Source organism: Pinus tabuliformis, chromosome 1_1, assembly GCF_031772625.1.
Source record: "Pinus tabuliformis cultivar Carrire ecotype Pingquan chromosome 1_1, CPIR1, whole genome shotgun sequence".
In the NCBI taxonomy this organism is placed as follows: Eukaryota; Viridiplantae; Streptophyta; class Pinopsida; order Pinales; family Pinaceae; genus Pinus; species Pinus tabuliformis.
The window spans coordinates 868978309-868993640 of NC_142297.1; the positions used below are offsets into that span (position 1 = coordinate 868978309).

General features: G+C 36.9%; 1 protein-coding gene across 7 annotated transcripts in view; it reads right to left on the reverse strand.

The window, feature by feature from the left end:
• LOC149217047 (uncharacterized) overlaps positions 1–4576 on the reverse strand; it is a 41950-nt gene extending 37374 nt beyond the window's left edge. For all 7 annotated transcript variants that reach the window (XR_016251212.1, XR_016251213.1, XR_016251211.1 and 4 more), the window contains exons 1-2: positions 4377–4576; positions 4158–4240 (exon numbers count right to left, since the gene is read on the reverse strand). Coding sequence is in view for 4 of the 7 variants with exons in the window: in XM_089392934.1 (XP_089249060.1) it covers positions 4158–4240; positions 4377–4510 (217 nt within the window). In the remaining 3 variants the exon portion in view is untranslated. The remainder of the gene's footprint in view (positions 1–4157; positions 4241–4376) is intronic.
• Between the last annotated feature and the right edge of the window lie 10756 nt (positions 4577–15332).

A 15332-nucleotide genomic window follows, 5' to 3' on the forward strand; every position in this document is an offset into this window, starting at 1 on the left:
TGTTACCTAAAATTAGGAATACCCCTTGGCGACATATGAGCAGAGTGAGAGGTTCATCCTTCTCCTGCCGAGACATCCTACCCATGCAGTCTAGGACTCACGGGAAGTACCTCTCATCTGGCCAATGAGTAGGGAAATAAGGATAGGGACCATAGTACTATCGATGGACACATCGTGTACTACTGTACTCCCTAGGCTAGGATGTCTGATATTGATCCGGGATCAATTGGAACTGACTTCGGGTTAGTAAGAGTGGTATGAAAAACTCTCTTTTGATTGGGACTGACTTCGGGTCAGTAGAGAATGGTATGATACATTCTCGGTCACTTCTTTTGCTTCATAGTTCAGCAGAGCAGTGCATTGATGGAAGAGATAGTACAGATTGGCAGATGGATTAGCAGGTGGAGTTCTCCCTAGTTGGGAGGGAGTATTAAAATTGGCAACTAGGGCCAAACTCCACATGGGTCATCTTATTTATGACAACTGATATTTTTTTTGGATTCCTCTCTCCGAGAGGTGTAGGATTGATTTAAAGATCATCGGATTCTGACATGTACAAATGAAGATATGAATTTATTTATATTATGGACAAATTGTCAAGGTCGGCCAGCAAACTCATGTAGGCTCAGAGGCCCAACAATCACGTCTATTCATCCTCAACGTTAGCCTATAAATACATGATGTCTCATCTTCATTTGGACACAATTCATCTTCACACATCTCTCTCCTCACATGATTGGGTACGAATTTTTGGGCTTCTCTCTCTCTCCACACGTGCGAAGGAAAGGTTGTTTTCTTGTTGTCCGTGCGTTGAACAAATTTGACCGAAAACTTCAGGAGGTTGTTTTGACTGTGTTGACCATCTTTGACTACGGTTTTGTGTGAGGAATTTCTATTTGGGCAAGCCATAGCTTTGGGCACGAAATCCAAGGTTGTTTGACCAGCATTGACTATGGTTAGGGCTGACCGCAAGTTGACTATTTGACCAAACTTTGACTAGGCTGAATTTGACTGTTTTGAGGGTTGTTTCATCTTGCTGTTTGGAGGCCAAAGTTGACTGAAGTTGGACGACTCTTTGAGAGTCAAATCTGCCTCGTTGATCGGCATTAACTTTTATGGTTAAGGCTCTTTTGTTGTTGTTCTAAATTATCAAAATTTGTAAATTGTACTATCTCTCTCTGTTGAACTATTGAAAACTAAAAGAAGAATTGATCAAGGGTTTCCCCACATTGGGGTTTGTCCCTGGCTGGTGTCACATCTTGTGTCCTCTTGTCTTGGCTTGTCTTCTACAGTTTATGTTTATGTTCGATCTGCATTTTACTATCATGTTGATGTGATTGCTAAACTGGATATTGATATTGGGCTAATAAAGAAATTGAAGTAAAATTGCTCTAAAGCATAGAACATACCATTGTTGCTTGAAATTAACAGAAACCAACCAGTTTTGGATACTTCTGTAACAATCAAAGTTGTATCAAACTCTCTAAAATTCAGTTTTTCATGATCAATCCAGACCATTGTTTTAAGAAACGGCCGTTTCGAAACCGAAACGGCCGGGTTGATCCGAGCCAATACCTTTTTCTATGACCCGGCCTTTGGAACGGTTCGACTGGCCGAGTCAGCCATGACTCGGCCGAGTCATGGCTGACTCGGCCAACTCGGCCGTTTCCGTTATGACTCGGCCGAGTCACAAAAAAACGCCCAGCATCATGTCAAACTGCGATTTAATAAAATTTTAATGGATTTTTAAATTTTTTTTTGGTTGGTTTGGACTCCAAGCAGTTATAAATTTTCATGGTAATGTTAAATTCTTAAAGTAAAAGTGACATTCTCCTTAATCTTCATTTTCATCCTTTTACTTAAATTTTTAACATTACCATGAAATGACTCAGGATGTTTGAGAGTGGTTTCGGCCTCATTGGATTTCATATGAAGAAAGTAGAATTTTAGATTTCATTCAAAATCCAGCAGACTTATCAATTTTTCAGGGTTTCAAGATTGGAGGATTGCAATGTTTCCATTGAATTTTGTCATGTATTAGGGTATGGATTCTGGAACTCGTATTTGATCAAGAGCACCAATCCCTCTATGTACCTTGATGTTAGTGACATTGGTTGTCGAACTCCTCTGGGATTCGCTCCCAAACCAAGAGCTTCTCAAAATGTCGCTCCCGCTCCCGTTTTCGCTCTCACTCCCCACTTTCGCTCTTGCTCCCAAGTAACACTGAGCGAGATGATGTTGGCAACTCTAGTAGTAGCCAGTAGTACTGGTCACAGAGTTTTGTTGTAGAGGCCATTTATAGCGTCCTTGGTTATGTGTTTTTGTTTTGATCTCTATATCATCATCGTGTATGTATTGGACAATGTACTGGGTGCCATTTTGATATAATGGATATATTCATGAGCCTACTTTCATCATATGTTGTCTTCTATCTATATTCTAATGCTGTGTGTTTGGAAACATGAATGAAAATCTTTAAAATTATGCGTTTTTATAAAAAATAAATATTTAATGTATTTTTTACAAGGACCGAGTCATTGAAATCGAGCCGGCCGAGTCGATACCGAGTCGGAGTCGGAGTCGGAGTCAACCCTCGGCCGAGTCAGAGTCGGAGTTTTAAAACATTGATCCAGACACACCGAGATCAGATGGTATTTTATCGGACAAAAGTGTTCAGAAGGGAGCTGTGGTTCTGCAGCACATTCCAATATATCAGCAGGTACCTGGTATTTTGACTAAACCTTTGACCAAAGGGAAGTTAAAGATGACTTGGATCGGTGGAGAACACTTTCCTTGATAGGACGAACTGTTAAATAGTCTTCCTCTGATCATCTTCTACTGGGTTGAAGCACAAATGGCACCTTCTGTTACAACAGCATTACACAAAGCCATACAGCAGTAAATGTCATACAGCATAATGATCAATATATGAGGATGCAGCATAAAAAGGCATTGTGGGCACATTAATAATTTTAGTATTCCAGCAGTGAGTGTGCATGCATGAATCAGCTATAGATAGAATAGCATGAGTTTATCCTTACTCTTCACTTTAGAGATAAGGCACTAAAGTTATATGAGGCAGTTCTTTTATATTTTTAACAGTCTTCGTAAATTCGTTTTTGTATCCAGTAAATAGAGTGCAGATCCTGCTTGCAGCACAATCTCTTGCATGGAGATCCCAAGATCTAAGCAATAGATCTATTTTTGTAAACCTAGACACCCAATGAGATCTATAAGAGAAAAGGTTAGGGTACAGATCTGTATCGATATTAGAGAGTTTTAGTTTTATTTATGCTACAGAAAATACAGAAAATTCTGCGTATCAATTTTTCTAGTAACTTTTTAGTCAATGATAATGGAATAGCATTAAGAGGGGTTCTCAACAGTGATCTACATGTTCTCTGTATGTTTTCTAACTGTTTCCGTTTATAGGCTCAAACGAGATTCAGATAACAGTTTCGATTAGCTTTTAAATTCAGTTTGTGCTATTCCTGTAGGAAAAAAATATGTTTACCAAGTGTTACTAAATTTCATCAATTGTTAGTAATTAATTGGATGAATGGCAGTAGCAGAAGATGAAATCAAACGTTCTGTCCATTTTTATTTCAGAGTGCTTTGAACATGTCTACAAATAATTAAATGGTGAAGCAAACACCTTGAGGAAGGAAGGACTACAGCTGGCTGAGGGTTCAAGGTTATGGAGGGAAATCAAGGATTATCATGTCTTACAGGAACATATTTCTCCATCCTCGAATGGGGACTCTTATGACGGTCAGTTTTCTGAAGATGATCCAAGGGCCTCAAAAGAAGATTTCTGAATTTGAGAGAAGATACAGGACCCTTCAATCCATATCAATGCTTTCTTCAGGCTTAGCAAAGAATGTATATTTTCGTTCTGATATGTATCTCTTTATAGTCAGATGAAATAAAAAATTAGAAAATTTGAGGGAAAATATATCAATATCAATCGACATGTAAGCCAATAAATGCACCAAAAAAACACAGATTGAAAAAAATATGCCTGCTGTGAGTCTGTGAAAGCAAATATAAGCAGCACCTCTTCTGGAAAATGTGAAGCAGAAATACAAAACAAAAAAGACATCCTGATAAGAGAATATGGGTTGAGAGAGACAAAATAAATCAAGGCTTAGACTCACCTCTATCCGATTGCATATGAGGATCTGAACCGGCCGCCTCGAATTGTCCACAAATGCAACTTTGTCCGTATACATTATAGAATCTGGGAATTCAATTTACAGCACATTGTTAATCTTCTTCAAGTGAATCCAGATGCATCTTAGCACCAGCACCGATCAAGTCAATCCGCCGCCTGGAAAGAAAAATCGCACAATGCAAATATTTGCAAATGCGCCTACCTGAAAAGGGGGCGCGGTGTAAGAGGCCCTCCTGAAAACCCTCGTAGAAGGACATATATCTGCGGATCTTGAAACCCTACATCAGATATAACAACCCATTTTATGATATAATATTTTAAAAAGATTAAAAGCATTGTCGCCGACCCTGACACCGTACATAGTATATAAAACTAGCATTGCACCTAGAGATTCAAAGCAATGTCGATAGGACGATTGGTATATGGAATCGAGTAAAAGTAATATTTTATATATGTGTTGTATGATTCAACAATTTTATTACAGTTAATAAAAGAATTAATAAATAATGTGGCTGTTTTAAAATTTAGGATATAATTTAAAAAGAAAAATTAATAAGTGGGAAATATTAGTTTTAAGATTCCAAAAAAAACTTAATTAAAAAGAGAGAGATTTTAGGTTTAATTTGAAAGTCTCGATGTAAAGTTATTATATCGGAACATCTTAAAAAGTTTTTTAAGAAAAATGGTGATTAAAACTTTTTCTAGATAAATTTTAAAGGTTTAAGGCCTAAATATAATAAAATCTGGCATATATATATAAATAGTAATAAAGAGATCGACCCCATAAAACTACTAGGTAGCATATTGGGATCTCGCGAGCAGCGTTTTTGTTTTAATGTCCATGACCAGACTTTTGAAGCCTCCGACTTGCAACTTTATTTACACCATATCCATTCAATTTAATTATTTACACCATAACCATTGTGACTTTTAATGTCCATGACTAGACACATGGCTTTAAAACTTGTGATATGAAGGGTGTGACGCGGCAGATGCGATATTATATTAAGGTGTGTTATGATGGAGCAGTTGGGTCCGCAACACGTATCACATTCGGAGGATTCAAAGTGATAAGGCTTCAAAACTTGCGATATGACGAATGCAATGTTAATGGACAAATGTGGAGAATTAATGGTTTTCGATAGAATAAATGCATTCATTATTACTAACGATTTCCTGAGATTTCGCTCATAAAAGTCTTGGATTATTACGTAATCGGTTATTTGCTAAGTTATTCGCTCTTAATGTTAGTTACTCTCACCCTTGTGTTTCTCTTGACAAGCCAGTCCCGACAAGCATAACTCGCCAAAAATGTCTCGGTCGACCAAACCCAGGAAGAAAATTGTTGTTCAACAACAATCAGTCGCTCCTCCCCCTAAGGTTGCAGAATTGCCTGCATTATTTACCGATACCACATGCACCTCGAACGCTAGAACATCTACCTGGGAGGCCTTGTATCAACTTTTCAAAGATGAAGAGTCGAGATTCACGGAAAGAGTAGCCACAGTTGAAGCTTCATACCCAATTTTTGATACTACGTATAGTGATCTAGTCAATTCATTCCTCCACAAAATTGTTGCTCAGTCGAACATCCTGCCTTACATGGATATGATCAGATGGGTTGTTGACCATCTAAACATAACTGACAGAAAATTTAGGACCAAGAGGAACACAGTCATCGACTCTTTCACCAGCAAATATTTGACTCAGATGTACGAGTTGTCGACACCTCAGAAGAAATATGATAAGGACTTCATTGAAAAATTCATGAAGGAAAATCATGATCAATCTGAAGTCATCAAAGAATGGAGAAGAGATGTCAGCAAGCACAAGCGAGAGAATAAGGGTATGTATTCTATAGCTTCTCTTGTCGGTCCATATTGTTATGTTGCCACCATGATATGTAGTTTATTTGGTTATGCTAATACCCAAAAGTTTTCAGACCAGTGGGTACCCTTGATTGATGCAGCCTGTGATAGCTATGTTATGGATTGGGGCACTGTTCTATCCAATAATTTAAGTATCCAAATCCTAGATTATAGGAAGAAACGTAGTTTTTTCTAGAAAACATTGTTCCCCCATTTTACATGAGTGCCTATGTAATGGATGTTATTTGCTTTACTTCTAATTTCCCATGCATGGGATGGAAATGGACCATACAGGACCCTATGTCTATCCACGTTTATCATAGTATTCTCTTGGAGTTAAAATATCAACCCCATTTCTATAAAATTTGCCATGGATTTGTGCCTCCAATCCACCAGTTTGTCTTTAATGAAAAATTCCCTAGAATATCACCTGAAGCCAACAATGTCAACCACCTCTTATCAGTTGGTAGATGGTTTGGAGAAGAGTCCTTAGCTATGTTCGGGTTTTTGGCATCCTTGCACACCCACATGTGTTACCCCTATGTATTCCTGACAAGCTCCTCACCCGAGAAATATCCTATCAAACAGTCGAAAATGGCCTATCTAAGGTCATGAAAGATAACAAAAAGACAATGTGGCATGTCTTTCCCTTTCATTGTGGTGTATATTGCCTTGAGAATTTCAAACATGTTGCTAAGGAAATGGAGGAATTCCAGCTTATGAACTTTCCAACCATTCTAAATCAGTTGTTCGACCCCATTGATACTGGCAAGAATGCTACCACTCATGCAAAACTTAGGCAATTCACAAATGAGCCTGATAAGTTTGATGACATGTTTGAGTCGGTTTCCGACTATGCAAAGGTTGAGAGAGACGCAACAATGCAGTTCAGTTCCGAAGAATTAATTCAATTCAATCATACAGGACTAAAAGGATCTCCCACTTGCCCATGGAGTTATTAAAACTCAATTAGTGGAGCACAGAGCAGGACAAAGGAGTAAGCACATCAAAAGTCTCATATGTAGCTCATACTAAAGAGACAGAGGCTTCTTCTTGATCACAGGTAGAGGAAGTCCTGACAGACAATAATCTGAAAGAAATTTGGGAACAATTTGCCAAACAATCTGACCCTAAAAATATGCAAACACTTAAAAACACAGAGAAGACCTCGTTTACTATTGAGGCTTCAAAGGGAACTATGGACACTGATGATTTGGAGATCATCCCAAGGGAGAAGTGTGCAATTCCATAAGAATCTTTTGTTTTAGCTGGGAATTCTTACAGAGGTATAAGCGATATTTGTACCATAACGAATCATTTTGCCAGCTAAATGTATCAGAAGTACTGGAATCTTGTTGTAGCTTTCGAATAAGTGCCCACACTTCTTCGTCATTCTTCCATTCCTCCTTTGCTTCGTTTATCCAATCTGGTTGGATAATAGAAATGGCACACAACAATGCTTCCATATCCTCATCCTTTCTTGACAGTGCATCTGCCACCACATTTTGCTTCCCTTTTTTGTAGATGATTTCAAAGTCATAACCCAACATCTTTGTGACCCACTTTTGTTGCTCTTCAGAGGATAATCTTTGTTCTAAAAAGTATTTAAGGCTATCATGATCCGTTTTTACCTTGAAGTGTCTTCCCATTAGGTAGGGTCGCCATTTCTTAAGTGCATGGAGTATTGCCAACATTTCCTTCTCATAAATAGCTTTGCTTAAAAACTTTCCCTTGATTGGACGACTTTCAAAAGCAATGGGTCTTTCATCTTGCATTAGAACAGCACCAATTCCATTTCCTGAAGCATCACATTCCACAATAAAGGTTTTTGTGAAGTCCGGTGTAGCTAAGACTGGTGCTTGGCACATTGCCTCTTTAAGATGTTTAAAGCCCTTTGTTGCTTCCGGAGTCCATGAAAATGAATCTTTCTTCAATAATGTTGTTAGAGGTGCTGCTATTCTCCCATAATTCTTAACGAACTTGCGATAATACCCTGTCAACCCAAGAAATCCTCGCAGATGCTTTATGGATGTGGGGATTTTCCATTCCTTAATGGCTTTAATTTTGCTAGGGTCTACCTTAACTCCTTCATGAGATACAATATGACCCAAATATTCCACCTCCTGGACTCCAAAGAAACATTTGGATCTTTTTGCATATAATTGTTTCTCCTCCAATAGTTGTAGCACCTTGTCAACATGTTCAACATGATCCTTCCAAGACTTGCTGTAGATTAGTATATCATCAAAAAATACTAACACAAATTTTCTAAGGAATGGTTTGAAAATTGAATTCATCAAACCTTGAAATGTTGAAGGTGCATTGGTAAGGCCAAAAGGCATGACCAAAAATTCATAATGACCCTCATGAGTTCTAAATGCCGTTTTCGGAATGTCTTCAATCTTCATTCTGATTTGATGATATCCCGAACGAAGATCCAACTTGGTGAAGTAAATTGATCCATGCAATTCATCCAGTAATTCATCAATGACAGGAATGGGGAACTTATCTTTAATAGTGAGCTTGTTGAGCTCCCTATAATCTGGACACATGCGCCATGATCCATCCTTCTTGTGCACCAATACTACTGGAGCTGAGAAAGAACTTTGACTCGGTTGAATTATACCAGCCTCTAGCATTTCTGCAACCATACGTTCAATTTCACTTTTTTGGACATATGGATATCTGTACGGCCTGATGTTTGGAGGAACACTTCCTGGAATCAGATGAATAGCATGATCATGATCACGCATAGGTGGGAGACCTTTGGGAGTCTCAAATACCTTGGAATGATTGTCCAGGACTTTTTGGAGATCTGGAGAAATAGATGATTCCAATGTGGAAACATCTAGCGAACATAATTGTGCAATTACACCTCTTTGCTCCTTTTTTAGAAGCTTTGTCATGCCATTAGAGCTGATTATCTTTCCTGGTTTCCCTGCAATACCCCTTAATTCAACTTCCTTTCCTTCCACAGAAAATTTCATGAAAAGTTCTTGAAAATTAAAAGCTATTGTACCCAAGGATTGTAGCCATTGGACTCCTAGTACAACATCAGCACCTCCCATTGGAATGGAAAGCATTGGGCTAGTCAATACATATTCTCCCATGGATAGCTTGATATTATGGCACTTTCCAGAACAATTTATTGTTCCTCCATTTGCAATCATCACTTGACACTCTGGTGCTGGATATAGGAAGCAATTCAATTCTTTTGCTACCCTACAATGAATAAAATTGTGGGTGCTTCCTGAATCAATCAACACTATTACCTTTTTCTTCTTGATTTGTCCTTCTATCTTGATGGTTTGAGGAGTGGTAATTCCCGCCAATGCATTACAAGATATGGTCGGATTTATTTGTTCTTCATCTAGGCTTTGTTCCTGAAATATATCCTCTTCTTTTGACCTTTCTTGCTCCTTTTCTTCTTCTTCTTTCACAATCTATGTAGAATAATTTCTTCTCAGCACACTTATGACCTTTTGTGTATTTGCTATCACAATTGTAACAAAGCCCTTTTGCTCTTTTTTCTTCCAATTGTTGTGGTGTCAACCTTGTAGGTTGTGGAAGACTATGGGCAACAACACTTCCATCTTTATAGTTGTGAATGGTATGCTTCCTAGTTGCCATAATTTTGCTTTCCATTTTTCTTGCTAACCTGAATGCCTTCTCTAATGAATCAGGTTCCCAAAGGCGCACATCATGTTGGATATTATCCTTTAAAGAACCTATGAACACATCAATCCTATGCTCCTCTGGAATATCTTTTACCCTTATGTTCAATTTTTGGAACTCCTCAATGTGCTCCATTATTGAACCCTTTTGTTTGAGACTTATCAATTGGCTAAAAAAAGTGTTGCTTTTTGTATCCTCATAATGTGCTATCAATTCTTCCGTAAAAATTGCCCAAGTGATAAACTGTTTACGAGAACAAAGCCATTGATACCATACAAACTGATTTGGTTCCAAATATAAAGTTGCCATACGTACCTTTTGTGTGTTTTGCACATTATTGAGATCGAAGAATTGCTCCATCTGTAATATCCATGTGGCGGGATCCTTGCCATCAAACTTCCTCATATCGATTTTTGGAACATGGTGAGTCTTTGATCCAACATTAGAGTCTATGGAATCATGATTAACATTTCTTTTGTTCTCATCATGAGTTTCCTTTAGTACCCTTTCACCCTTAGGGACTATTTCTTGTAGCAACTTATTCATATTTATCTTCAATTCGTCCATGTCTGTCTTCAAATCTATCTTCAAATCATCCATCTTAGCTTCCATGTCAATCATCTTAGCTTCTACGCCTTTCTTTAAATAGTCCATCTTAGCTTCTACACCTTTCTTTAAACCATCCATCTTAGCTTCTACATTTTTCTTTAAACCATCCATCTTAGATTCTGTTCCTTTTTGTACAAGGGACAGTTGTTGCACTTGGTCTTGTAATTTTGATATATCATGTTGCATTTCTTCCTCTTCTTCATGAGTCATGCTAGAGCTTTCAGGTTCCTTACTAGGTGTTTGCATTTTCTTTCCTCTGGGCATCAGTTACCGATAATAATGCTCTACTATGCCCTTTGAATTCCTTCAAAATAAATTTTCAAACCAAGCTTAAGCAAAAATTTAAGAAAATCTACACACCTTTTTTCACTTTGTAGGAGCTCGATGTTGCCTCTGATGTATCTCTGTACTTTCCAATCATCTACTTCTGAATTTGTGAGCTGTAGTAGCCCTCTGTGTCCTCTTTCCAATGCCACAAGTCTGACCCAAATTGGATTCCCCAAGGAAGAGTTATGTGAAATCTCCCATAGTGACTTGCTTATAGACTAGTTCAGTAGAGCGAAATTGTACGACGTGCCATGAGTCACTTTTTCGACCTCTGGATCTGAAACATGCATACAAGAAACTACAGTCCGTCCTCTTTCTGTACCTTTTTACGAAATTTCAATCCGATCCTCAGAGAGAAAGTTATGACGATTTTCCCCAGGTCACCTGTTTTGAATGTAATTCAGGAGTCTGCAAAAAGACCAACTTCCTCAGATCATATCTCCGAAAATATCGCGCGAAAAGCTCTGAAATTCGGACCCAAGGTTCAGCGCCAATTCTTCTCAAATGGGTTTTTTTTGCGACTTCTGAAACGTCACAGAAAAAAGTTTTAGCGAAAATGCCACGATGACCTGTTTGGAGCAGCGAAACCCTAGAATCCAAAGCTCTGATACCAAATGTTATGAAACCAGCTCAAGAAAAGATAGAAAAGATAGATCCACGCCTTAGAATTCAGCCTCTTCGAGGGGGCAACCTCCTTTACATTACATAAATGAACAATTCTTGGATGATACAAATGATAAAACCTCCTTTCTATATATAGGAGTCTAAGGAGTCACAATATAATCCAGCCGACCTAACAATAATAATATAAAGCCACAAAAATAACAATAGAGGGATTCTATGGGGCACAGAAATAACAATATGGGGGTAATAGGGGCACAACAATATAAATAAGGGGTATAACTACAATAGTAATGGGGTAATCACTAGTATTATAGGGACCCAACATCCTAATTCTAATGAGTATAAAGGTAGTAGTGACAAAGGATAGGATGTAACATCTTCAATAAGTAAACAATCACATTTTGACGTAGTCCTAATTCTATGGACTATGAGAGTAGCACTGACAATGCACATGAGGAAGAATATCTATTAAACATCAAGTCAAATTTTCCATTCAGTTTGTCGAATTCTAAGGACTATGACAGTAGCACTGAAGAAGGGGATGATGAAGAATATCCTCCAAGTCAATATTTGAAAAGCAGAGCTGATCATAGTGTGGATAACATTCCTCTTAATGATGATGAAAATCCTTATACAAATGATGATCCAATGATGGAGATGTTGCCAAGAAATATTGTATCGAGGAGTAGGAGCAGACCTTTTCGTATCAATGCAAGCTGTTCTAGTTATACAAGGGGTAGAGCAAAATATCTGACTAGAAGAAGTTCTATCAGCGCTCTCATTTCAAGTGAATGTTGCCAAAAAAATTGCTTGAAACATATGGATTTCACATTTGCATTAAAAAGCAGGAAGAGATATTTGTCAATGAATAAAAGCATGCAAAATTCATATTTAGTTGGGTGCATGCAATCTACATTGTCAGGTTATGATTATCATATTAGGAATTTATTTATGTGTAGAAAAGCTTTCAAAATGTTTCATTCAATTGGGAATTTTCATCTCTCGAGAATTCAAGAAAATTTGGAAAAGGATCCCACATTTTATTCAGAAGTACGTCATAAAAGACAGTTTGGGCCATTATCAAATACTGCAATGTCATGGATGAAAGATTTCTTTTCAAAGCATGGAGAGTGTATGCCAAATAGAGAGACAATACATATTCCAGATAATTTTTCAAGACGAGAAATCTACAACTTATACAAAGAATATGCAGAAGGTGTTGAGGGACATGGCTGGTTTATTACATATCAATATTTTGTGAAGGTATGGAAGAAAGAATTCAACAATGTCCGTATTCCTAAGAAGACAAGGATGGGGATTTGCACTACATGTGCTTCTCTTAAATAAAAAAGGGACAAACTGTGAAGGCTCAGAAAGAGGTAAGCATTCATAACTTTAACTTTTAAAATTGTATAGTCATCAACTATGAAAACATATTTCTTAATGAATTTCTTTTATGTTCTGTAGATTTAATTGTCAAAGAACTTCAGGAGCATTTTCAACAACAAAAAAACGAAAGGAAGAAGCTGTACAAACATCGAAAGAAGTGTTATGATAATTCGAATAAATATTTGGGTTTGATAATTGATGGTATGGACCAGAAGAAAACACTTTTACCACATTTTGTTCGCACACCCAAAAATTTACAAGAGGAAAATTTTATTCAGTTTCTCTTGGTCGGTTGTATGGTCTTCAATGGGAAAATGTTGCCAAGGGTGTACTTCACAACTCCAAATTTTCATAATGATGCAAATCTTACCATAACCATAATTCATGATGTGATTTCTCATTGGTCTGGTAATCTTCTTGAAGTTTTGTATCTACAATTGGACAACACTTGTCGTGAAAACAAAAATCAGGTTGTTTTTGGATATCTAAACATGCTTGTTGAATTGAGAATTTTTCAAAAGGTAAAGGTTGGTTTCCTTCTTGTTGGGCACACTCATGACCATATTGATCAGATGTTCAGTCGTTTTTCAGTCACATTGAGGAGGAAGGAAGTTGGGAGCTTGCCATCACTAATTGAATGTATTAAGAAATCGTACATGCCAGAGCCTACTTTTGATGTGTTGGAAGAAATCATTGACATGCGAAGGTTTATTCTAGAATCATATGGTGAGGGGAAATGCATTGAACAAATTAATGACATTAGCTTCCAACATCAATTTCATATCAGAAAAATTGAAGGGAAAACACTAATATGGGGCAAGAAGTATTCAACTACTGCAGAATGGGCACCGTCATCAGGTTTGCAATTTTTGAAGTTCATTCCAGATCATCCAATATTTGCATCAAAAATATTGTTATTACAATCAGTTGGTGAAGTTCAGAATGCACACAGACAGAATAGAGATGTAAATTATTCTGATTGCCTGGAAGAAATTAAAAAATGTATTAGTATACATATGAGTACCTTGACATTGCTGATTCAGTTTGGTGGGAGTCATTTTTCAATAATCAAAGTGATATCATTTCAACAACAACAAATGAAGATATACCTTTGAAAAATCCATTTATTTGGCCACAAAATGTGTCGAATGAACATGAGGAAATAAACATTGTTGAACAACAACAATCTCAAGGTATTATTAATTCTTCATAGGCAGCGGAAAGAGAGATGTATATTGGTTCCAAAAGATCTCGTGCACAACGTGAAGCCATGGAAGACCTTTATAGGGGTTCAATACAGGATATTAAGGAGGGTTGCATGATTGCAGTGCTAGCAGATGGAGATCCCAACGACTATCCATTCTAGGTTGCTAAAGTTATAAAGGTCTTTACAGAAAATGCGGATGTTACAAGTGTTGAAGTACATTGGTATGCCACAAACACACACCCATTCAATGGTGTGTATAAGCCAGAGATGGTAGTTGACAAAAAAAATGGCGGAAAGAGAAAAAGAAAGGGTACAAATATAAATCGCCGTTGCACAGACATATTAAAATTGGAGGATGTTGACATACTTGTTTATGACTTCAATTTAACAAAGAGAGGAACTCTTCGCTTCAAGACAATAGAGATTCTGAAAAGGTTGTTACCAGAAGGAACTATGTTGACATGGGACTCTGCTGAAACCAGTCGTAGATCTAGAAGAATTTTGAAACCTGAAATGTTGGGCATGCATGTAGACTCAGATGGGGCACTAGTTGATGAAAGAGAAGAATATGGAACATCTTCGTCAGCATCCAGTCACTCATTCGAAGATGTGAATTTTGATGGTGTGCAAGAAAATATGAGTGATTTTGAATAATTGTTTAAGACAATTTATATAACTGATGTATGCATAATATCTTCAAATAAAATTAATGTTTTCCATATGGTGTTAAATGAGAAGTTATGAGGCATTTTTATGTTGTTGGATTATATGTCTTAATTATGATAAATTTAATTGTTTTAAATATCTACAATGCAATATTAAATTAGAGATATAATGTATTTATTCAATATACAAATAATGACTTTTGAATTCATTTAGTGATGCAATTTGTTCATAATGTTATGGTTTTTATAGTTGAAAAATTTCAATTTCTTTTGTATCTCGCATGTTATGGTTGAAAACATGTTGAATTTATACTTAGGAAAGAAAAATGATATTCTACCAAAAACATTAATGTGTTTTTTTCCTCGTAAACAACTTTGTTTGACACATAAAAATTTGGTTTTACTAGCATTTTTTTTAAATTTTAAAAATTGACCCTAAAAAAGAAAATCATTGTTCCAGTATCATCACTTTCATTTTGAAGCTATAATTTGCACGAAAATTTCATAGTAAATTTCATAGTCACTGCCATTTTTAAAACATGTTCAAAATTGACGCCTAAAAAATACACTTTTTTTCGTTTTTAGCACTGTTTTTGATGTTTTTTCGGGGTTTTTTGGCCAGAGTTCTCATTTTGAGTTTATAGTTCCCGTTTCAAAGTTTACATTGTTTTGTATAGTAGATGAGAATACCAGCACCCTCTTCTTTCAGCCTCCATACACTTGCCTTGTACCAAAACTTGAAGGTAGTCAACACTTTCCTTTCTGAATGCACTTGTCCTCCTGTTAAGAATGGT